Source organism: Lepisma saccharinum, chromosome 30 (assembly GCF_977018435.1).
Source record: "Lepisma saccharinum chromosome 30, izLepSacc3.1, whole genome shotgun sequence".
NCBI classification, from domain to species: Eukaryota; Metazoa; Arthropoda; class Insecta; order Zygentoma; family Lepismatidae; genus Lepisma; species Lepisma saccharinum.
This window is the reverse complement of record NC_139258.1, coordinates 25239746-25266335: the sequence shown is the minus strand read 5'-3', so window position 1 is coordinate 25266335 and position 26590 is coordinate 25239746. Positions and strand designations below refer to the sequence as shown.

General features: G+C 38.0%; 1 protein-coding gene across 1 annotated transcript in view; it reads right to left on the bottom strand.

The window, feature by feature from the left end:
* The window catches only part of LOC145982051 (anosmin-1-like), a 155985-nt gene that overhangs the window by 32430 nt on the left and 96965 nt on the right, over positions 1–26590 (bottom strand). Inside the window, exons 2-5 of the mRNA XM_083115633.1 lie at positions 12571–12760; positions 8148–8462; positions 3046–3251; positions 57–198 (exon numbers count right to left, since the gene is read on the bottom strand). Coding sequence (XP_082971759.1) covers positions 57–198; positions 3046–3251; positions 8148–8462; positions 12571–12760 — 853 coding nt within the window. The remainder of the gene's footprint in view (positions 1–56; positions 199–3045; positions 3252–8147; positions 8463–12570; positions 12761–26590) is intronic.

The following is a 26590-nucleotide window of genomic DNA, read 5'->3' as shown; positions in this document are numbered from 1 at the left end:
TAAATACAACAGAAGAGATGAAGAATTTTGGGAAGTAGTAACATATCATAACTTACCATTTTCATGATGGGTTGTATTGAGGACAATGGCTGCTTTCTCGCCTTTTAATCTTTCCCTGCCAAATTGTGAGAAGGCCTGCACTTGAATGAAGTACAGGGAAGAAGGCTGGAGCTCCCTAATTAAGAAAGTAGTTGCATCCTGTAAAAAAAAAAGTGCACAAGTGTTAGAGGAAGAGTACATCAAAGAAATATACAAAATAATTTTTCTTGATATTTGCATTGCTTGCATTGTAGAATTATTTCTCTTGTAGACTATGGTTATTACAAGCACAAAAACAGAGTTTTTTGTTGTGACGTTTCAGGAGCACACATGCTCGTTTCATCACATTTATTTTTAGTTTGATTAAAGATACAGTTATAACAATGGTTAAACATTTTTAACAAAAAACAATCAGTTATACAATGGATGTTATAAATGTTACATTGTTGTAATATAGCAACTAAACTGTGAAATAAGCAGTCTGTTTTATTATTATTTCAGATAAAAAATTTTGATCACCTTTTTCTTTTTTTACATGTCTGATGAAGGAAGCGTGTGTTCTCCTGAAATACCACAATGAAAACTGTGTTTTCATGCTTGTGATAACCATAGACTACAAGAAACATAATATACAAAATACTTTTAAAAAAAATTAAAACTGAAATTACCATATATGTTTATGTGTGTGTGTAAGATTTGTACGATGGTTGGAGGACTACCTTCCTATGATCTACAATATGCTACCCTGAAGACAGAGAGAATGCGTATTTGAAATATTCATAAAACAGATATAGTAGTTAAAAAGTCCAAATCATTCATCATGAATCAACCACCAGTGCTAAGACTTTTATGTCTCAAATAGACCTATTTTTGCTAGCATTATATTTTTCTTGATTGAAGGCCTGATTTGGGGGTAACTCATAAAAAGAGTAACTTCTTTTTTAAAAAAAGATAAGAGTTTAAGTTGGGCTAATTTCAGTTGTAATATCGCAAATAGATCCATCTTTCTCTGTAAATGACCATTTTCATTAAAACATTTAAGTATTTGTATTTCTTTTTATTTAGCATCGCATTTCTGCCACTTTTAACTAATCGCAATGATGAGTGATGATTAGATGAAATTAATGAATGGACAGTCATGAAGAACACCCAAGTCCAGGCTGGGACCTGAAGCTGAGAACTTCTATGTAAATTATACAATTCTGTGGGGGGATTCAAATTTGGTACACCTAAAGAAAGAAGTGTTTTCATATTTTCGCCCGTTGCAAACCGATTAACCTTTAAACAGCCAATGGGTCATATATGGCCCATACAAAGTATAGAAGAAAGCAGCCAATGGGTCATATATGACCCATGGTGCCGATTACAACATTCACGTGCTTTTAGGACCTTCATACTTGTATGTGAGGTTGTAAACGCTGACAGATGTTGAGATAAGACTTTGAAATGTCATGTGGAAGAAACCTCTCTAATATGCAAATTAGCTATTTTTAGCCAAAATGCAGGATTGTACATATTGAGTCATATTTCAGCCTGTATGTGGACTAGGGACTTGAAACAAGTTTCACTTTGTTGCAAAAGGTCTACTCTTTGAAAACAATGCAAACGTTTGCGCCCTTTTTCCAAAATAACGGGAGAAAAGGGGGCGAACGCCAGATTTTTTCATTGAAATTTGGGGACTTGGCCCCTCCCAACCCCGTTTTTCTCACTTGGGCTTTCTGAATTGTACACGGTCGCGTGCTCCGATGTTTTTGCTTTCAAACAAAAGTTATCCGAAGTAGATTGCTCAAATAGTCTCAGAGATATAATGTTTTTCTGAAATAAGTGTAAAAATTTAAAAATCGCGTGCAAAGGCCACGGCGAGAGAGGGGTTACTTTTGAAAACACCAATTATAATTATATTGAATTAAAATAGTATTAATTAAAATATTCAAATTAATTATTATAATATTTTTATTACATGAATAGGTAAAACGACGGTACTATAATAGTGATATAACAGCACATATTCATTATCTAACTTACGTAAAGGTAAGGTCAGTAAGATTTGTGAAAAACAATGCCGTGGCAAGGAAATTAATGTCAAATAGATAAAGAATTGAATATTTATTGAATATCAAAAAAGGATGTTAGATCCAGTTGTCAAAAAGTAAAGCTCCTGGTAATATTTTATGCATATTATTATAAGTATAAATCTTATTTGATATTGTCATTGAAAGTCAAATGATCATTGCCTTCCAATAAGTTCAGCAGAAATAAATGACCCTCGATTAAATAACAAGTATATTCTCATTATTTAATTTTAGTTATTTTATTATTTCAATTTTTTAATTATAGTGCTTAGTAAGTATTTCGGGGGGGACCCCCTGGACCCTCCCCCTAAATATGTCATTGTGTCTCTGAGGCTAAAATATCATTACCTATTACAAGCTGGATGTAAAGGGGCCAAGACGAAGATGGAGAGATAACGTTGAGATGGACCTAAAGGAAATCGCTAAGGATAGAAAAGATTGGATTTATCTTAACCAGGATAGGGACAGGTGGAAGCTTGTGTTGCTGCAGCCATAAACCTTCAGGTTTAAGAAGGCTAGAGAGTTAGTTAGGTAGTTTTAGTGGCTGTAAACGGGCAACAGGAGGACAGACACAGGGCAACACAGCCCTTGGAGCATTACACTGGCCTTAAATCCAGACACCAGATCCTTGTTCGTCTGCAACATTGTAGTTGCTAGGGTGCACTAGGTGGAATTGAGGTTGGGTGCCTTACCCTTACACCACAATTGTCAATAGATTATTGCTATAGATAGAGATATCATCTCGATGAACCACTCCCAGCAGCTCCTCAAAATTACACCACTTACACAGAAAGTAAATTACTAAATATAATCATTCCTGCATGCATAACTGATATAATTTGCATCAGACCTCATGGGATAATGTATCACTCAATTTAAAATAACATATACACATCTATGTTATGAAACAAAATAGTACATGAAAAAATATAACCTTTGGCACAAGTTGATGTTGCACCAACACAGACGTCACAGATGAACCAGCTCCTTGCAGACGGATGCTCCAAAATATTTTATATCGCTGCACTGGCAGATCAGATTGGGCAGGTGGGTCCCAGTGGACCTCAGCTTGCAGGGACCCATTGTCCCAATAAACAGGGCCAACAGCTAAATTCTGTGGTTGACCTGGTGGTCGAGGTGCTGCAGAGATATAAAGTTACACATAAAAATAAAATGGAATATACCATACAAAGTTAATGCTAACCATTACTTAAAAAGATAATAGACCCTTAAGTAACGATATCATCAAACAATTATAATTAATCTAAACACAAATTAAATAAGATATATTACGACAGTATTATACTCCCAAGTCTGGACAGTGTCTAAGTAAAAAGAACAAATTTATTTCTCTTTGTGATGAAGAACCACTTTCTTATTTCTGCAATGTTAAGTGAAGATTTATCATAAACTAGACGGTACCTTCAATCACGGAACTGAGGGCTGAGCTGATACCAATACTTGTACCGATTCCCACCAATACTTGAAAATAGTAACAATTAAAAGTTGTGTAAAATATTAATTAATATTAGTTTGGTGAGTATTTCATTCCAATTATAATTAACAATTTATCAGAACTTCGCTATTAATATTTAAATACTACATCAGAATATAAAAAATAGCTACCTGATATGTAATTGCAAAATACAGTTTTTCACATAATGCTGGTATAAAATCAATGGAAATTTGAATTTTACATAACTTTCAGGATAATTTGACTCTGGAAAAGTGTCGTACGGCATTTTTGTAGACCCTGCAAATGGTCAAACTACTGAAAGTATCGGCTGGAATTGATACTTTTAGATGCTGATAGATACATTGGCTTTGGTATCGGCTCAGCCCTACACAAATAAATTACTTTATCAAATATTATATTTTCTTTCCCATTTTTGTAGTTTGTGTGTGTGTGTGTGTATTAGGGATGGACTGATATGAAAGTTTGGCCAATACCAACAAAGTACTGATATAAGATTTACCGATCCGATATAGAAATCCAAATGGTCCCTTGAAGATTGTGAATAGTTCTTTGATCTCCTTAACACATTAACTGCGGCAGAGCTATATATACTCTCTAAAAATGGGCCCTTTTTGCAGAGCATCTATATATAGATGGTATTTCAAAATTTATAGTACTTGTATTGTAGCAAGTATTTTTTAGAGACACCACTTTTATATGCTTTTAGTAGTCTATGTGGGCTACTGGCTATACAACAATCCATTGTTGATGATTTGTTTGTTCCTGAAAAATATTTTCTTGCAATATGGACTTAGAGCTATGGTGGTCTAGTTGGTACGGTGTCTGACTGCCATGCGGAAGACCTGGATTCGATTCCTGCAGTGGGTGTTCTAAGATCGGAATTTTACCAACCTTGTCCATGCATAAAGTGGCTCTGGGGCTCACCCAGCCTCAAATAAATGGATACCTGGGGGTAACCCAGGAGGATAAAGGCAGCCAGAGCATGGTGCTGATAACATCACCTCCAATTTAGCCGAGATTGACTCTCTGCAGTATAAGCACCTTGCACCTTTCACTTTGTAGAGGTGACAAAAGGCACACACCAGTCAAACAATCTATTTACTACTTTAATGAAAATGTGGTCCACGATTTCTTCTTTTATGTTCTTTTTTATTCTAAATACAGTGTTATTGATAAAATGTGTAAGTAGCACTGAGTTTTAGACTGTTTGTTCAATAGAATATTCAACTGGTGTATGCATTCTGTTTCCGTAATGTGCACCTGCACCCTAAGAGTTGGTGACTCTGCCACAGTGAAGAGATGGGTAGCAGAATTTAAGCAGGGAAGAGTGAGTGTGGAAGATGACCCTTGCCCAGGCAGGCCAGTGGAGATGATGACACAAGAAAATGTAGAGAAAGTGCACAAGATTATTCTTGCAGACAGGCGTGTGACTGTGCGATATATTGCAGAAGAACTGAAGATGTCCAAATGAACAGTGGAGCGCATTATGCTTCTCTGGTGAGGCAATTACGAGGTGTTTTGAAGACTAAGCGACACGGAAAGTTCTCTAAAGGGGTGATTCTGCATCAGGACAATGCACATGTTCACACATCGCTTGTTGCGATGGTAACCATCCATGATTGTGGGTTTGAATTGTTGGAACATCCCCCTTATTCACCCACTCTTGCTCAATCAGACTTTCATCTCTTCACTAACCTGAAAAAAGCTTTGGGCAGTGTGCACTATCAGTGTGATGATGACATCATCAGTGCTGTGGGTGAATATTTTGCAAACCTTGAGGAAAGCTTTTATGAGACCAGAAGCGTTATAACGGAAAATCACGCCTTACAGATTAACAAATCTGATTAAAATAATTATAGATTAAATTATTCCAATTAAGAAACTTATTCAGTATAATTCCACACTTAATACTAGTAAAACTAAGGTAATGTGCAAGTGGATGATGTTTAATGTTGCATTTGGCCACGACAAATCGTTTGGGAAACAGCATTTGTATATGTTCTTATGGACTTAATACTAGTAAAACTAAGGCAATGTGCAAGTGGATGATGTTTAATGTTGCATTTGGCCACGACAAATCGTTTGGGAAACAGCATTTGTATATGTTCTTATGGACATTAACGGAAAAAAGGAACTTTTGATCTAGTGGACCGATTGAGCAGAAATTCAAGACCATGGTAAAACACATTCTAAAAGTCAAGATTCCGAAGTTTAATAAAAATCGAGTGAAGGATAAGGCCGTAATTGAGGATCAAAAATCACAGAAGATAACAAAAGGACGCTTGAGAAGATAGCATTCACGCTGAGCTGTCCCACTTTCCGTGCTGATAGACAATGAACGGGTCAATCACCTAATCTCTTCAAGGGTGCATTTCATCAATACAGGGGTAGACGGCGGATGACAAGTTTTTCTGGAGGGAAAGTAGAAAAGCACTTAAGCATAGAGGCTAGACATGGAAGTCCTCGCGCGAAGCTGAAGGAAAAGACAGTGCTAGTTGAATATTCGTTCGGATCACATCCGCGCTAGTTGATTTCGCAAAAGAGTCTTTGTTAGTTTTCGACACGTTGAGCAGCCACATCATGGGTGAGTAGATCGCTACAGAGCCGCAAGGGGTTTTTCCCCCTTCCGATCGCGCCTACGTCTGCGACAAAATTCCATCTGTCGTCGCGAGAATTTGATTACCGCCGTGATAAATTATAGCCTGATAATTACATAACATCTTAGAAACGCCGCCCGAACTATTTAAAGCTAACCGCCGCATTCGTAACCCTGTGAACTCTGATTTGAATGTGTGAGAGATCGTGAACTGTTGAGATGCTGAACCATTGTTGAAGTGCCAAACCATTGTTGAGATGTCGATCCATTGTTGAGATGTCGATCCATTGTTGAGATGCTGAACCATTGTTGAGGTGCCGATCCATTGTTGATGTGCCAATCCATTGTTGAGATGTCGATCCAGTGTTGAGATGCTGAACCATTGTTGATGTGCCAATCCATTGTTGAGATGTCGAACCATTGTTGATGTGCCAATCCATTGTTGAACTGCCGATCCATTGTTGAGATGCTGAACCATTGTTGAAGCGAACGGAAGATCCTTGCTTCAACGAAGATTACTCCAGAGAAAGGAAGAATGAAAGGAATATGGGTTGACAATGGTACGTTAAGTTCTGGAAGCGAAAGTGATTCCGTTAATCGAGTGTCCATCTGAGATGTCATCCCAGGTAGCAATGACCCAAGTCCAGCCGTAAGGTAAGAGAAGCATTTTTATGAACGTCGGAGATCGATCCAGAATATCGGCGCGTGATTGGATTACACAATATTCCGTAGCCAAATTGACATAAACATTATCTACTTCGCATACTAACATTTCGCCGTAATTATTGATTTGTGAACTGAGAAAGTAATTTTTTAATTGATCCAAACCCTTATTCATTTGAGTATAATTATCAGTCCTAAAATCACATTGCTTTGAAGAAAGGTTCTTACCACTGTAGTTAAATGAAAGCCAAAAAAGGATATTATTCCAGGAAAATAAAAGTATTTGTAGTAGGATTAGTATTGTGTTATCTGCCGATGAATGTGTGAGTGAGTGTGTGGTTTGTACGTAAGAGGGCAGCTTGTATAATGTGAATTGATTTATTTAATTATATAGATTTCAAACCTAATTTCTTGTGTTACGTAATTTACAGGATTGAATAATGTAACTGTATAAACAAAGTTACCTCGCTTTAAAGGTCCAACTGCATAAACACGATCCCTGAGACTATATTTATTATGATATTATTATATTCCTTATGGCTTGAGTGCAGTTATACTTGACATTATTGAACTAATTAATTAGTGTGCATTTTAAAATTGCTTACCACTGAACCCGTCGGTTTTTACAGCGTTGGCAAAAGTGTGTGGACCTGCAGGGAGACTACGTAGAAAAATAGGTTGCTATTGTGGTCCCATCCTGTTCCCTTCTAGGTTAGGCTCGCTACTTATGGGACACCCCTCATACTACGAGACCTTTCAATTCGGGCACAGCATACGTATAACGTTTAGACATGGGAGACTATGTAAACAGCATGGCAACAAATGTGGAATTAACTATGAACATTGCAGAAATTAAATATAATTATTCAGAGTTACAAATGTTGAGAAACTGTCAGGTGTACTTTGCACTTTTCTTTACAATTAATAACAATTGCCTTCAAGTATAAAGCATAATATATTGAATATTCTCGTGACTGATGGAAATTATGTAGTACTTTGTTTCCCAATTGAGATGTGTCTTTTGTCTACATTTTATCTTTTCCTAATAGTTTATGTTTGAAAGAGGCTGAGAGAATTTTTGTTGTAAACAGGTATGTTTTCAGATAGAAATGAACAAACATGGTTGAAAGTTGGCATTTAAAAAAACTGTGTTGTAAATGAACTTCTAGTAAACTAGAAACCAATGTAATCTATGTATGTAGACAATACAGTACATGTAAACTTATAGTCTACACATCACTGTTAACCCTGCGTATATATTAATATATAAAAGAAATAAAAAATGTATAAACTTACTTACTGACAGGCAAAGTAAATGGCTTTGAAGGCTCAGAAAATCCTTTAGTTCCATTCCTGTTGACGGCTGCAACCCTGAATTCGTACCAGTGCCCTGGCCTTAAATGATTTTTCAGCAAAGCATGGTGTTCGTGAGTTTTATGGAAAGACTCCCATTCCGTAACCCTCACACTTGTATAGTGACGTCCGATGTTATGTCTCTCCTCCAGAAGATAAAGGACATCACCAACAGGTTTCGTATGGCACAACCAGGATATGTTCACGAGCCTCCCTCGGCGTTTTTCTGTTACAGTGATATTCGTCGGAACAGTCGGAAGACCTTGAATGTTAAAAGTAAAGAACATATTATTAAAAACTGCAATTACCAAAATATATTCAAATCAAATCTTTGAATAATAAATAGGACCGAGCCGATACTGATAGCGATGTATCGGTATCGGAAAGTATCGGTTGGAATTCATATATCGATATCAGCCGATACTTTTCTGTCATATTGGTCTTTCGCAGAGCGTAATTATCCTGAAAATTAAGCAAAATTCAAACTTCCTTTTTCATTTCACACCAATCTTTATTGCAAATTTATTTTGCAATTACATAATGTCTATTTTAATATTCTGATGTATTCTTGAATATTCTAAAGCAAATTTCTTGGTAAATTGATGCATACAATTGGAGAAGAATACTTACACACCAATATTGATCAATATTTTGAACAAATTTTAATTATTGCAACTTTCAAGTATCGGTATCTGTGGAAATCAGTAATAATTCTGCATCAGTATCAGTTCAGCCCTAATAATAAATATATTCATAAAATGTTAAATCCAACAACATAAGTTTGTGATGTTATCATTAATGACTGCACACAATCAATACATATCTCGCATAATGAATTTCTCAAAAAAATAAAACCAAGTCAAGTTTTATCTTGGACAAGGCCTTCTTGACTTTATGGTTGTAATGGCATCATCATGTAATTGAGGGGCCCTTGGTTCCATGGGCATCGCCAGAAACTTTTTCAGGGGGAAGGGGGTTGGGCAAATGGTAAAAGTTGAATAGTAGAAATATAATAAGTATTATTACCACGGTTGTAAATGTTATTATACAATAATAAATACTATAAACTAACAAAAATAAATTTTATTATATAAATGGGGAGACTTGATCCATCAAACGAGTAAATACCACCACAACTATTTTCCATTATTTCTTTTGCATTTTATGAAGGTAGTATCTGAAATGCATTCTGATATTAACTTTTGCATGTCTCGTTCAAGAAAAAGCTTTAAATGTTAGGGGGATTTTATTTATATAAAGTTTGTTGTGTGACCTGTCACCTACAACTGTAATTCTTAGTTTTGAAAACTGTAGAGCCATTTGTTCTTTGGATGAAATGGTACAATATAACCGTGTTCCTGTATTTTTCACTCAATGTTTTCCATCCAATGCATTTTTACTTTGATTATTCTGTTTGAATACCAACAAAATGAACTTTATTTCTGTTCTTAACAATAAGAGTAAAAAACTTTGGCTTTCTTGTATCTTTAAATGAATGATGGTAATTCCCAGGAGGGTCCACCGACCTATTCGACCCCTTCCCGATGCCCATGCTTGGTTCAATTTCCAGTGCCGGCAGATTGCACAGTGGTTTGAATTCAAGTTCAAACTGTAGGTCCAATCCCTATTAGCCTACCTGCATAAAGTAGACTTGACTGTATCTTGGGCAAGGTATTTACTTATGCAAGAACTAAAAAAAAGTAAAAAAGTAAAGTGCTCCCCTGTGCTTAGCACCATGCCAGGAAGGCATATAGGGGGTGTGGGGGTAACACCCCACACTTTCTTGAAGCAGTCGTGAGTGGGGGTGATGTGATCAGCATCACGCCCCTGACCACCACTACCCCCCAGGGTTTCCCCCAGGTACCCATGTCATTCGACGCTGGGTGGGCGCTGGGGCCACTTCCAACGTTAGAAAAGTTCCCGGATTTGAACCGGCCGGAGATCAAACCCGGGACCTAGTCAGACACGTTACAGACTGAGCCAAAAAGGCCACTATAATTAAGTAATTCAAATCTGCTAATTAATAATTAAAATACAGATAAAAGGTGTAATCAATATATTAAGTATGAACATGTTGTTGATAACCTTCTTTTAAAACAAGATATGGAACACCTTCCTAAACATTTGAATAGTTAATCCTAATCCACTAAAAGATCACTTCAAACAATTATTCATTATACCAAATAATTTGTTAATGTTATCAACCACCATAGTTCTAGAAAATGTCTAGAAAATAAAAATGTGGCTGTTGTGGCCAATTCTGGAACTAAAGTTCAGCATTGAGAAACTGTTTGAAGCATGTAACATAGATACTTTGCATTTACAATGGACAGGATATAGCACAATGGAGTAACTAGGTGAAAATAGTTTCTATAGAAGTCTTGTTCTAAGAACGCCGAAGTTTATTATAATTTGTAAAAAAGAAAAATAGTGAGGAACTGTAAATTGTGTACTGAAGTACTAAAACTTAGTACTGTGGATATGATTGATCTTTATTATAAATTTTTGTCTTAGAATTCATAAACAAATGTAAACCATACTGATATTTTTAATAATCTCATCAAAGGGGTTAAAAACGCTTGAGCTGTAATTTAAAAAATACAGTTTTGATTATATTGTGTGTAGAGTTTACATTACACTTGTCAATATTGTTCAAAAAATGAAACACAGAGAACCCAATACCATATTATTAGTCCAGATGAACTGGCCAAACTGTTCCACATTCTAACAATTTGTTTAATAATCAATATCCCTGTATATCATCTAAATCATTATCATCAAACTCAATCTAGCAGTACCAATATATAGTGGAAAAGTGAATATATATCTAGTTACAGAAAAATTTAATAGTCATGGACGTCTGGAAGGAGAGTCAAGGGGGAGAATGAATGGCCACCTAAAAAGAATATATTTTATACATAATTTCATTTCAGTCACAGTAATTTATGTGACTAAAGCAGTGTTCTTTGAGTAGGCATCGCTTTCACGGGGAAAAATATGCCTCCTTTGCGCCTCCTGGAAGAAAAATACCTTGCTTGCCCTCCCTGGAAAACATCCTGTGGACGTCCATGCTAATAGTTATATCTACATATTTAAACATACATAAGAATTAAACATGGTACATTTTTGTATTTACAGCTGATGCAAATTATAATGTAAACTTTTGTTAACAAACTCAAAACATTGATTGATTGATTGAGTTGGTGTTTTAAGTCCACTTTATGCACAGTAAGGCTAATCGGGACTGGACCTACAGTTTAAAGTGGGAGCCGAACCACTATTTGCCCCATGGGGTATTGACCCTGGGACCTCTTGATTACAAGGCGATGTCCCTACCACTACACCATCGGGGAGACCAAACTCAAAACAATCTTGAGTTATTTTAAACTAGAAAGGCACACAATTTTAATTTGCTCTACAAGTAGGTTTGGCTGGAGAACTTCGATGTTTCTGATCTTTAAACATAAAACGATATTCTAACAAACAAGGAAGAGTCGTTTCCTATGAGAAATGTAAGATGGTTTTTCTAAAATATGTGATATCATTGATTTAAAAATATTTCACATATATTTGTTATGCAATATCCATTCAAGAATCTTTAAAGCTACATGTAACTTTTTCAAAAGTTACTTTGTCACCCTGTGGGTTCAAACACAGACCCTTTGAAGCTTCATTTGACTAATAAAAAATAATAACTTTCTCCCACCTGTGAACTTGAACACACAACATATTCATTTTAAAACCAGTCGCTCGGGCACTTACATATGAAATACTATATTTCGAGTAATTCATCACTGGTGTGTAGTATTTTTGTTCTGTCTTCTTCAGATGTGCTTGTTTCCTAAACTGCTATAATTTATTACTTTGTATGACTCATTATTTAGACAAAACCTCCAGAAAGCATGGGTGTACCCTGATTTATTCCAGGGGGGAAAACTAAACCTTTTTTCCAGGGTGTAAACAACAGTTTCTCAGAGAGGGCAAGGTGTATATTTAAACTTCAAAATTGTGCCAATGATTTATTTTTAATTATTAATTACTTTCCAACGTAAAAATAACACCATGAGCCAAATAAAAATTTTCGCCACTCGTTTTCCAGGACAATAAAAGTATCCCCCATTGCCCCCTGGTGGATACATACACTATGTGGCCCCAAAAATATCTCAGGTGGGGGTTGGGTATTTGATCTTAAGTTTTTCATATTTTATTAGCTCACACCACAACCATCAACCAAGCATTTAATTTCTGAACATATAGTATGTACAATTATGGAAATTAATAATGTAGGATTCTATAGCTGTTCTTAAGAACTTGAGTCTTAATTCTTTAAAGTTAATCAATCACTATGAAGCAAATATCTCAGAATTTACCTATGACTTGTTCCAGGCTTTGAGCTTGCTGGCACGTCACCCCACAGCTATGTCTGCAGCATTTGTGTGTGGCTGGACATTCCATATCCTTATCACATGCGACAATGCACGCAGAAGCAAATGAAGACGTGACAGCATCCGGACAATGTCCTGGGTTATCATAATCCTCACTAAGGCAAACGTTAAGGCACTGGAAAAAAGGAAAACATGATCATTTTTATATACAGTTTAAATGAAATTTAATTTTCTTAATAATTTCATACTTTATTAAGATTACACCTATCTTCATGAACATTTTAACTGCTTAAAAATCAAAGCAAGGTAAGAATAGCTGAAAAATGTCAAGATATTGGTATCACCATTTTTTTTTTTGTTGTGTTAGGCCATTGGCATAAAATTGAATTATTATTATAAACAAATAATAAAAAAACTTCGTTTTATTGGCAATTTATTATTATTATTATACAAATGGGGAAACTTTCTGATCACTGTACATCAGGTATATATAACGTCGTTCGGAAAGTAAGTTCCATCATGCAAAAAATGAAAAATATAAATAGTAATATCACGACCTTTATAGGGATGAGAATATATACATGGTACAACATTCACACATAATCGCCATAAGAATTCAAGCACGCATCATAGCGAGATACCAAGTTCGTTATACCCCTATCATAGAACGTTTCCGCCTGAATGGAGAACCATTGGGAAACTGCACGTTTCAGTTCTTCGTCAGTACCATAATGTTTTCCAGCAAGGAATGCCTTAAGGTGGAGGAACAAATGAAAATCAGATGGGGCAAGATCAGGACTGTAAGGGGGGTGTGGTAGTTTTTCCCAATGGAAGGTCGTCAGGAGTTCCTGAGTTGCATTTGCCACATGCGGACGAGCATTGTCGTGGAGGAGAATGACACCCCGACTGAGCATGCCACGTCGTTTGTTTTGGATTGCACGACGAAGGTTTTGAAGTGTCACACAATAGGTTTCAGCATTGATGTGCTGTCCACGCTCCATAAATTCCAAAAGCAATACTTCATGCCTATCCCAAAACACAGTGCACATGATTTTTTTGTTTGTAAGCTTTGGTTTTGGTTGCGTTTTCCACGGTGACGCGGAGTGCCTCCACTCCATGGTGCTTCGTTTCTGTTCTGGGGTTTCATGCAAAACCCATGTCTCGTCTCCAGTCACAATCCGATCCAACAACTCTTCCCCCTCCTCACTATACCGTTTCAAAAACTCTAATGCACTTCCCATTCTTTCCTTTTTGGCATTTTCGGAGAGCTGGTGAGGGACCCAACGGTTACACAATTTGCGAAATTTCAAATTCACTGTCACAATTTCATACAGCACAGTTCTGGAGATTTGTGGAAACTCTAATGACAGCTCAGACAAAGTGAATCGTCTGTTCTCCCCAATCTGCTCTTCCACTAAACGAACCAAATTGGGATTCACAACAGATGGTCGACCACTTCGTTCTGCATCATGAACACTAACCTGTCCACCACGAAACTGTCTCACCCATCTTCTTACCATTGAAGCACTCATTATTCCTTCTCCATACACCTCACAAATCTGACGGTGGATCTCCGCAGCTGGAACATTACGTGCATCCAGAAAACGGATCACAGATCGCACCTCACGTGTGGCGGGAGTTTGGATTGTCTGAAACATAACAACAACGCACTACGCACTACTATCCTGACCAACCTGCCTCAGACTGACGTCTGCACTTCATCAAGGTTGTCGCTACACAAGGCGCATGCGCATTCACACTGCCCCGCTTGCAGCGCCACGGTATTCATCAGTAGAACTTACTTTACGAACGACGTAATATAATACAAGGTGTCTACACCAAAATGCAGTTTAAAAATAGTAAATCTTTCTCGTTCCAGGTCTGACTTGTCCGTTGGGTGCAGAAGGACTTAAAGTTGCTGCCTAAATTTTTTCAATGTGTGGCGTGCATCGCTGTTGGTGTAGTTGTCCATCGAAACCAAAATGGCGTCAGTGCAGGAGAAGGCACAAACTGTGCTTGGGTACGCGGAGTTTAAATCCATTGTAATGGTGCAAAGGCAGTTTCGTTGTGTTTACAAGAAAGCAGCACCAGATGCCAAGAGGATAAAATCATGGCACAGACAGTTTCTGGACACTGGCAGCATTCTGAAGCGGCATGGAAGGGGTCGGCACGTCTCCGAAGAACAAGTTGAGAATGTCCGCCAAGCGTTCCAGCGAAGTCCACGCAAATCAATTCGTCACGCTTCACGAGAACTTCAGATGCCACGTGCAACTCTGTTCATAAGGTCCTCAGAAAGTGGTTGCATCTGTATGCATACAAGATGCGGATTCTGCAGGCCATCAAGCTTGATGACAAGCAACAACGATATGACTTTGCATGTGACATGCTTAACCAAATCGACCGGAATCCTGCCTTCTTGTCAAGTGTAATGTTTTCTGATGAGGCCACATTCCATGTCTCTTGTACTGTGAATAAGCATAACGTTAGAATTTGGGGGTCAGAGAATCCACACAGTATCAGGGAAAAGGTGTGAGATAGCCCGAAAGTGAACGTTTGGTGTGGCCTCATGTGCGACAAGATCATTGGACCGTTCTTCTTTGCTGACTGTCACAGGAACGACGTACCTAGACATGCTGGAGTTGTTTTGTTTACCCCAGGTTGAAGACCTGCAACCAAACCTTTGGTTTCAGCAAGATGGTGCTCCACCTCACTGGTCGCTGGATGTTCAGAAAACTCTAAATGAAACATTTCCAGGATGCCGGATTGGACGAGATGGACCTGTGCATTGGCCTCCATGTTCTCCGGACATCACACCATTAGATTTTTTTCTCTGGGGCTACGTGAAGGACAGGGTGGGAGTTCGCCACTGCAGTGCGGGACCTTGAAGATCTCCGTACTTGGATTGTGGAAGTGATTGGTACCATCCATCCGGACATGTAGCAGCGGACCTGGATGGAAGTTGAATATAGACTAAACATTCTTCGTGTCACCGCAGGGGCTCATGTGGAAGTGTTTTATTTGTTGTTGTAATTTTTTTTAGAAAACTTAACTTGACATACAACTTATTTTTGTGAAAAATTAATTAATTTCATTTCATTTTGTATATGGAGCCAATTATAAAAAGTGCATTTCAGTGTGGACACCCTGTGTGTGTATATATATACATCTGGAATGTATGAATAGGTAGCATAGTAATTTAAAATTGGTTTAGGTACATTTTTCAAATATCCTACCGAAGCCTCAAACAAGAGACCTAGAGGCTCGGACACAGCGTCTCATCTTGTCCTTATGTTACATTCATCTGCCTTGTTCTCAGTCTTTTTTTTTTTGACAAGTATCTGTGGGTCTGGTCTCATTCCTCCTGTTTCATATTACTAATGGCCATCTCGGTCTCATCTTGGATGACAGAGAACATTCTAGTCTATGCACAGTCTCTACACCCTACATCGAAAAAGTCTGCGAGGTTTCTCAGATAAACTGACAAAAAGAACTACTGAATATTAAATGTGACACATATCAGGAGTATTTCAACCTGCCAGTTCGTTATCTTGCTATTCCAGAATATCAAACCATTTGTTTTTAATGAATTTAGACACACTTAGCAACACATTATAGACCATAAAGAAGGGGTGGCATACCGATTCTCATAATTGACGCTTTCATTATTCCAAGTTTAAAACAGAGTCCGTTATGTTGGACCATAGAAATACCTGCAAACAATTTATCTGACAAAATTAGATGACAATTTCAATACATTTATTTATGCCTCCATATAATTTTCATAGCCTGTTAGAGAAGTAAAAATGACACAATTACATGTTTTGTGAAAATTGCAACAAGTAGATAACATAGAAAGAATACTTTAAGAATGACCTGAAAAATGAACTGTAGCCATTAATAGCAAGTTATTTTCTGTGGTTTTATGTAAGTGAAAATACAAATTGGATGGCAGCAGCTGTGAGTCACCAAGACGACAGTATATGAACCTTTTGTTTACCAGCTATATATAAATAGATACCTCTAGGTATACCCCTTGTTTACCAGCTATCTATATATAGATACCTCGACAAGGTCGTAGTTTTTACGTCATAATGTCGCTATTTTTCGCTGGAATGGCGATTTTCTTCTTTTATATTATTGTTAACACATATACTGCACCATAAAGACTCTTTCCCCCATAAAAAGGCCGGAAAATGGCGGCTTCATTTGAAACTGAGTTAGTGGCGCATAGACATGTCGTTTGGAGGGCTACAAATCGTGTTCTATTGCTCATATGATAATAGCGCAATTTTTTTCTTGTTCCAAACATGCCTGCGATCATTTCCATGTATATTTTGACATTGTCCTGTACTTTGTTGTCCAGGGGCGGAGGGGGGATGGGGATTTTTTCTTGAGAAATTTTGGAATTTTCCGGTTCCTCCCCTCCCCCCGCATCCATATATACACTCAATGTGCATAAATTGTATGTAGTCCGAATCTATGGTTCATTCCGCGTATAACAGTACTTGATTCATCCGTCTAGGGTAATTAGCCTCCAATATACAGGTGTTTCAAGGTAACTCTGCAATCCGAGCCTTGAGTCAGTGGCGCACAGACATGTCGTTTGGAGGGCTACAAATCGTGTTCTATTGCTCATATGATAATAGCGCAATTTTTTTCTTGTTCCAAACATGCCTGCGATCATTTCCATGTATATTTTGACATTGTCCTGTACTTTGTTGTCCAGGGGCGGAGGGGGGATGGGGATTTTTCTTGAGAAATTTTGGAATTTTCCGGTTCCTCCCCTCCCCCCGCATCCATATATACACTCAATGTGCATAAATTGTATGTAGTCCGAATCTATGGTTCATTCCGCGTATAACAGTACTTGATTCATCCGTCTAGGGTAATTAGCCTCCAATATACAGGTGTTTCAAGGTAACTCTGCAATCCGAGCCTTGAGTCAGTGGCGCACAGACATGTCGTTTGGAGGGCTACAAATCGTGTTCTATTGCTCATATGATAATAGCGCAATTTTTTTCTTGTTCCAAACATGCCTGCGATCATTTCCATGTATATTTTGACATTGTCCTGTACTTTGTTGTCCAGGGGCGGAGGGGGGATGGGGATTTTTTCTTGAGAAATTTTGGAATTTTCCGGTTCCTCCCCTCCCCCCGCATCCATATATACACTCAATGTGCATAAATTGTATGTAGTCCGAATCTATGGTTCATTCCGCGTATAACAGTACTTGATTCATCCGTCTAGGGTAATTAGCCTCCAATATACAGGTGTTTCAAGGTAACTCTGCAATCCGAGCCTTGAGTCAGTGGCGCACAGACATGTCGTTTGGAGGGCTACAAATCGTGTTCTATTGCTCATATGATAATAGCGCAATTTTTTTCTTGTTCCAAACATGCCTGCGATCATTTCCATGTATATTTTGACATTGTCCTGTACTTTGTTGTCCAGGGGGCGGAGGGGGGATGGGGATTTTTTCTTGAGAAATTTTGGAATTTTCCGGTTCCTCCCCTCCCCCCGCATCCATATATACACTCAATGTGCATACATTGTATGTAGTCCGAATCTATGGTTCATTCCGCGTATAACAGTACTTGATTCATCCGTCTAGGGTAATTAGCCTCCAATATACAGGTGTTTCAAGGTAACTCTGCAATCCGAGCCTTGAGTCAGTGGCGCACAGACATGTCGTTTGGAGGGCTACAAATCGTGTTCTATTGCTCATATGATAATAGCGCAATTTTTTTCTTGTTCCAAACATGCCTGCGATCATTTCCATGTATATTTTGACATTGTCCTGTACTTTGTTGTCCAGGGGCGGAGGGGGGATGGGGATTTTTTCTTGAGAAATTTTGGAATTTTCCGGTTCCTCCCCTCCCCCCGCATCCATATATACACTCAATGTGCATAAATTGTATGTAGTCCGAATCTATGGTTCATTCCGCGTATAACAGTACTTGATTCATCCGTCTAGGGTAATTAGCCTCCAATATACAGGTGTTTCAAGGTAACTCTGCAATCCGAGCCTTGAGTCAGTGGCGCACAGACATGTCGTTTGGAGGGCTACAAATCGTGTTCTATTGCTCATATGATAATAGCGCAATTTTTTTCTTGTTCCAAACATGCCTGCGATCATTTCCATGTATATTTTGACATTGTCCTGTACTTTGTTGTCCAGGGGCGGAGGGGGGATGGGGATTTTTTCTTGAGAAATTTTGGAATTTTCCGGTTCCTCCCCTCCCCCCGCATCCATATATACACTCAATGTGCATAAATTGTATGTAGTCCGAATCTATGGTTCATTCCGCGTATAACAGTACTTGATTCATCCGTCTAGGGTAATTAGCCTCCAATATACAGGTGTTTCAAGGTAACTCTGCAATCCGAGCCTTGAGTCAGTGGCGCACAGACATGTCGTTTGGAGGGCTACAAATCGTGTTCTATTGCTCATATGATAATAGCGCAATTTTTTTCTTGTTCCAAACATGCCTGCGATCATTTCCATGTATATTTTGACATTGTCCTGTACTTTGTTGTCCAGGGGCGGAGGGGGGATGGGGCATTTTTCTTCAGAAATTTTGGAATTTTCCGGTTCCTCCCCTCCCCCGCATCCTGTTATACACTCGATGTGCATAAATTTTATATAGTCCGATTTTATGGTTTATTCCGCGTATAACGGTACTTGATTCGTCCGTCTAGGGCAATTAGCTTCGGACCTACAGTCGTTTCAAGGTAACTGCGAATTTTGCTGAATGGCTCAGTGGCGTACAGACATATCGTTTTGGGGAACAAGTCGTGTTGTATTGTTCATATCATAATAGTGCAATTATTTTCTTGTTCCAGACATGCCATCGACCATTTCCATGTGTATTTTGACAATGTCCTGTACTTTGTTGTCCAGGGGCGGAGGGGCATTTTTTCTGAGATTTTGAAATTTTCCGGTTCCTCCCCTTCATCCGCATCCTTATATACACTAAAGGTACATAAATTGTATGTAGTCCGAATCTATGGTTCATTCCGCGTATAACGATATATCATTCGTCTGTCTAGGGCAATTAGCCTTCGATCTACAGTCATCTAAATGAAACTCTGCATTTTGCTTAAAATTGGCCCGGTAGCAAGGAGCTTACCTGGAAAAATGGGCTTTGTAAACAAAAGGTGAATGGATAATGGCAAAAAAAAAAGAGGAGCGATTTTACAATACCGGACTCTTCCACAATTTCTTTCATATTTCGCATACTCAATAATTTAGGCCTCCTAATCACGAATCTGCAGTTAAAATTTGGCGCTCACGTGTAGAACTTGCAAAATAAGCGGGTCCGTGATCGCAAACCGACACCCTCGATTTCTCACGAAAACCATGACGTCATGTATGACTTCATATGGATTGACCCTATACTAACTAAATTTGGCCTTCTAATCACGAATCTGTTGTTAAAATGCCGCGGACACGTCTGGCAATCGTGAAAAAAGCTGATGTACCTTGAATATATATATATATATATATTTAAAAAAAAAAGCTTTTTCGCTTTGTTTTGCGAACAAAATTTTAACTATGCTTACCGAACCTAACCTAGCAGGAAATGGTTCGTGGGGCTATCCGTGAATGGTTTTTGGGGCTACCCGTGAATTTTTACACGAGTCCGCGGATTTTAACAACAGATTCGTGATTAGAAGGCCAAATTTAGTTAGTATACCAAATATTAACGGAATTAGAGACATTCTCTATATTCTTCATTCATACCAATAATAATAATAATAGGGACGCATCCCCTTGGCAGAATGGATTTCCATGTAAGAAGGTGCATTTCCTGTTTCCACATATTTGAATCTAGCAATAAGTGAACCATCGAAAAAACAAAAAGGTTTGATTTTTGCTGAGCATGTATGTATCCTATGTTGTCCCTACAAGTTAGCCACCCTATTTCTAATTTAATCAACATGATAAAATAGATAGAAGATATCCATACCTGGTTTTGTAGTTGAACTCAGGACTCTGGATTCAGCAGTGCATTACGATAATCTACTAAGGTAAACAATGTAGTCACAGACTTTGAGGTTGGGAACTTACCCCATTAAGTTCTGTGCTCAAGGTAAAACTGCATAAACAAACTAATTAGTTAGGCCCACGACTATTATTTCTGATGACACTCTTCGTGGAATCTGCTTTCAGTGAAGTTCCAACATGACTCATTTACGGATTATTAGTCAAATCCTAGAACATAACGCATCACCAACTGTCACTTTTTGTACTATTTTTCTTACATGCTCTTGTGTCTTGGCGTACCATTCACAAGTTCATTAAACTTACCTAAGTGCCACTTACAAATGCACGTTCTTCCAGTGTTGCTACGGTCACGTGACCAAAACAAAACTGCAGGCGAGCAGTTGGACAAGGAAGTGCATGAATCATTCTCCCGCAAGCAAAGTTAGTTTCTTAAGTTTGCTGCTGTCGGCGCCACTGTCGTAATGTAATGCGAAGTGACGTTTGGCCAACGCCAGGGCAGCAGTTTTCAAATAATCCTCTCCTATCGAAAAACAGCTGTGATATCTCAAAATCTGAAAAATTACATATTCTTAGAATCCCTTCTGGAGCATTCATGTGAAACTTGGTGTGGTTTGCTTGCTTTCGCTGTCTAGATATTCTCAATAGGTTCGTGGTTTATTTAATTGCATTAAACTCGGGCCTCCCAGATGGCGTAGTGGTAGCGTGATTACAAATCAAGGGGTCCCGGGTTCGATACCCGTGGAGGCAATAGTGGTGCGGATTCCACTTTAAACTGTAGGTCCAGTCCCGATTAGCCTTACTGTTCATAAAGTGGATTTAAAACACCAAATCAATAAATTGTATTAAACTATTGAGAATTTAGAGACAGTAGTGAAAGCAAACCGCACGAAGATTGACATGAATGCCCCAGCAGTAATTCTAAGGATGTCATTTTTCAGATATTGGAATATCAAAGCGGATTTTCGATAGGAGAGGAAACTTCGAAAACTGGCTCGCTCGCTAGCATCGGTTCTTGATTGATTGATTTGGTTTATTTTACTTCACATTTCTACCACTTTTGGCTAATCGCGAATATGATTGATTGATTGACTTGCTTTATTTTACTTCGCTTCTTGTGCCACTTTTGGCTAATTTGCGAAGATGTGGATGAGTGATGATATGATGAAATTAATGAATGGACACTCACAAATATCCATGCCCAGGCCAGGATTCGAACCCGGGACCCCTACAAAGAACACCCATGCCCAGACCGGGATATTAAATTTATATAAATTTGTATAAAACCGAGTTTGGCTATAATATTTATGCTATAGCTGCACAACATAAGTTGCGGAACAAAAGCAACATCGACTCCTTCACGTAATCCTAGATGGCAACTGCGAGAGCCAAGTACACTCTCCAGACATGTTCTAACAGGATGTGTGCGTATGTGCAACGGGCAATGTTTGACTAACTGTTTAGTCAGCTATTAAAAGAAGAGAACTGAAGATATCCTTGTGGCGGGCGCGACAAGCTGACTCATAGTGTGTAAATGAAGAAGTGTACATAAGCAGACTCTCTTCTGTGTACAGGCGGAACTGTTTGGCTTTGCATTTTAGACTATGCCTCGCATTCATTTCTTTTCCTTTATGTGGGTAGCAGCAATAATGTGAGTCCACGCATCTAAGTGTAGACTATGTGGTACACAGACAGTGCAATCTGTAAACAACATTGCAAGAAAGTGGGCATAACAATGGGAGTTTAAAATTCTGCATTTCCAAGAGAACAACTCTGAAACAAAGCTATCATATTTTCAGAGCGACAAATCGAGATTTTATTATTATTATTATTATTAGAATCTGAAGGAGGGGTAGGTAGGGTAAATGGGATCATGGCAGAGAGATAAAATTGCCCGATCACAACCAGGGTTGTTAAAGGTCCTGGAATTTAAATAAATTCAATTCCGGTCCGGGAGAGAAAATCAGCAAGCGTAAAGGGGTTCTGGACCGTAAAGAATCTTTTTATCTTTAAAGTATTTCAATGCGGTCCAGGAACCTTTTTTCCGGATCAATTTAGATACGGTCCAGGTTCGGTATTGAAATGAAACAATACGCAACTTGGGCCGAATTTAAATTGTGCGAGAAAAACGGTTCCGCTCCTGTAGAATAGAACCCATTAGAATTTACGAGTTCCTGGACTCGCAACTGTACTCCAATGTTGCTACCATCTTAAGCAATCCACTAACCTCGAATTAAGACACTGCATCAGAGTATACTTTTCCAAAGAAATAAACTTAATGTTACGACGAAAATATTTATTTTAATGGTTCTGCCACTTTTGGCTAATCGCGAAGATGGAGATGAGTGATGATATGATTTAATTGATGAACGGACACTCACAAAGAACACACATGCCCACGCCGGGATTCAAATCCATGGAAAAAGAAAGATTGATTGATTCATTGAGTTGGTGTTTTAAGTCCACTCTATGCACATTAAGGCTAATCGGGACTGGACCTACAGTTTAAAGTGGGATCTGAACCACTGTGTGCCTCCACCGGGTATCGAACCCGGGACCCCTTGATTACAAGGCGAACTAGATATCGAACCCGGAGAAAAAGAAAGAGCATGCTTGAATGTGTGTGCTAAAAATTATACATTTTCACATTGCCAAAAGTGCACAAAATTGCGATGCTAAAGAAAAATGCCTTACCCTCAATTTTACATGCCAAAAAAATCGTGCCTCTGTATGTCTGTTTTAGGAAAATGATAGCGCCGGTGGCAACACTGCGTTTTGAACAGCCTGGGCCGTTGCTGCTTGGCAAGTCTGAGCGAATTTAGAATGGGGGTAAAAATTGCAGTGTTTTCCATTACCCCATACGACTGGTTCTGAACGTTTACGACTTTGGTTGCTATGAGTGAAGTCCTTGTGATTTTCAGCTACTGAGCCTCCAGACACGCTTGCAGCAGAAGAAAAACAACAGAGGAAAAAGACGAAGGTGGGCGAAGAAAACCACGTTTGCCTTGTTAGCGCTCACAGGTTCTCCAGGCGTTGGTCTTTACTGCTGTACAGAACGATAATGTTCCACCCGCGTCGAAACATGTCGAGATATGATCGCTGCCAACTCTTTTGAGCTTCAAACAAATAGGATCTTCTAACGATAAGATCTGTGGAAATTTAATCATTTATTTAGAGGGGGACGAGAGTTGAGTGAATGGTTTGCGTTTGCAGTGGCGGGAGAATGGTTTTGATTTGGGGACAGTGGAAGGAGAAGAAACGAATATGTCGATTGGTTTGATGGTTGGATGGATCAAGCCAGGGCTCGAAATTAACCGCAGACCGGAACGGCGTTCCGGCTCGTGAATATCTGGAACCTTCCCGTTCCGTCTCGTCAGAAATGGCATGGTTTTATTTTTTTTGCTACATATTTCACTTCATTTTGTTTTCAGTGTTAAATTGTTAATACTCTTTAATAGTACACCGGTCTCCGTGGAGGAGTGGTTAGCACAGCGTGCTACGACGCCAGAGGTTCCGGGCTCCAATCCCAGCATGGGCGTTCTTTGTGATTGATTCTTCATCAATTTCATCTTATGATCATTCATCCTCATCTTCGCAAAAGTGTTAGAAAAGCGAAGTAAAATAAACCAAATCAATTGTAAATCATGTCGTCTACGTTGCCGTTATATTCTGTGTCTTGTGGTTCTCTTTTTACTTTTTATTTCTTAATTATTATTATTATTTGTCGTGTCTTGTGGATTTAGTTGTTGACAGATATATCCTACTGCACAAGATCTTTACACAAATTCGGATTTTTTAATTTTTTCAGAGTTGGTAAGGTCCAGGAATTTAAAATAAATTCAATTCCGGTCCAGGAGAGAAAATCAGGAAGCGTAAATGTGTTCCGGACCGTAAATAAACTTTCATCTGTAAAGTATTTCAATTCGGTCCAGGAACCTCTCTTCCGGATGAATTTGGATGAATTTATATACAGTCCAGGAACCTTTCTCTGAATGAATTTTCAGGAACTTTTTTTTTTTCAGGATCAATTTAAATACGGTCCAGGAATTTTTTTTCCCGAATCAGTTTAAAAAGGGTCCAAGTTTCGTATTACAATGAAACAATACGCAACTTATATCTAATTCTAAATTGTTCGAGAAAAAATGTTCCGGTCCTACTGAAGAACCCAATAGAATATATGGATTCTTGGACCTTTCACAGCCCTGCATTTTATGATCGCTGATTTTTCTTACACTTATCAGATGCATTGTTGACGTTCTAAATCCAGTCTTTGATCATGTGCAAAATAACGTGGAAATACCTTTCACTTGAACAAATTGATTCTTTTAATAAGCATTATTAAGACAAAGTATTGAGAATATGTACATATAATTTAAAAAATGATCCCCAGTTAGGCGAGCTGCCTACCATTCCACAATATTAGTGTTCATTTTTTTGGTATTATTAGATGTTTGTGTAAATATTTTAATTTTTACTATTATTAATTGTAATACAATGCGTTATTTCGCTAGCCGTTAATTTCGTAGACAGAGACAAAATAACAATAATATTATTAATTATAATAATTAATAATATTATCTAACATCCTTTCAACAAGACTAACCCCATATGCTAATAAAATTATAGGTGATTATCAATGTGGATTTAAACGTAACAGATCAACTACAGATCAAATTTTTCACATTAGACAGATACTTGAGAAAAAGTGGGAATATAATCAAAGTGTCCATCAGCTATTCATTGATTTCAAAAAAGCATATGACTCGGTCAAAAGAGATAAATTATATAATATATTAGTCGAGTTTGGAATACCTAAGAAGCTTGTTAGTATGATAAAAGTATGCACCAGTGAAACAAAAAGTAAAATGCGTGTGGGTATTAATGTGTCTGAAAAATTTACAATTCATGATGGGTTAAAACAAGGAGATGCATTATCTCCATTGCTCTTTAATTTTGCCTTAGAATATGCTGTTAGGAATGTAAAAGAAACTAACGAAGGACTGAAATTAAACGGTGCGACTCAGTTGTTAGCATATGCAGATGATGTAGATTTATTAGGGGATGATATAAATACAATCAAGAATAATGCTAAAATATTTTTCAAAACTGCTAAAGAGATAGGTTTGGAAGTTAACAAAGAGAAAACTAAATATATGCGTACAGGCCGAAACCAAGTGTTAGGTAATAATCAAAATCTAATTATTGATAAAAACTCGTTTGAACCAGTTTCCAAATTCAAATACTTAGGAGTAATATTAACAAATGAAAATTATATTAAAGAGGAAATAAAAAGTAGGCTTAATTCAGGAAATGCATGTTACTTCTCTCTTCATAAACTTTTGTCTCCTCGCTTAATATCTAAGAAACTAAAAGTTAAATATACAAAACAGTAATTTTGCCTGTAGTATTATATGGGTGTGAATCTTGGTCCCTTACATTGAAAGAGGAACATAAATTGAGAGTATTTGAAAATAAGATCCTTAGGAAAATATTTGGACCTAAAAGGGATGAGGAGACAGGTAAGTGGAGAAGGTTACATAATTTAGAACTACATAATTTATATTCATGTCCAGATATTATTAGAATGATTAAATCAAGAAGACTTAGGTAGGCAGGCCATGTGGTACGAATGGGAGAGGAAAGAGGAATTTACAGGATTCTTGTTGCGAAGCCTGATGGTAAGAGACCTGTAGGAAGGCCAAGATGGAGGGATAACGTTGAGATGGACCTAAAGGAAATCGGTAGGGATGGAAAAGACTATATAGATCTTGCTCAGGATAGGGACAGATGGAAGGTCTTTGTTGCTGCAGCCATGAGCCTTCGGGTTTAAGAAGGCTAGAGAGTTAGTTAGTTAGTTAGAGAGAAAAAAGAAAAAGGCAATATCAAAAAGTAAAGCGTTCAGTTTCGTGAAAATCTCCATTTTGAGTCCTGGATCAAAGTGAAGCAAAACGGGACGACTGCCCCCCACCCCCCTTTATTTCGAAACGGTAAACAAAAACA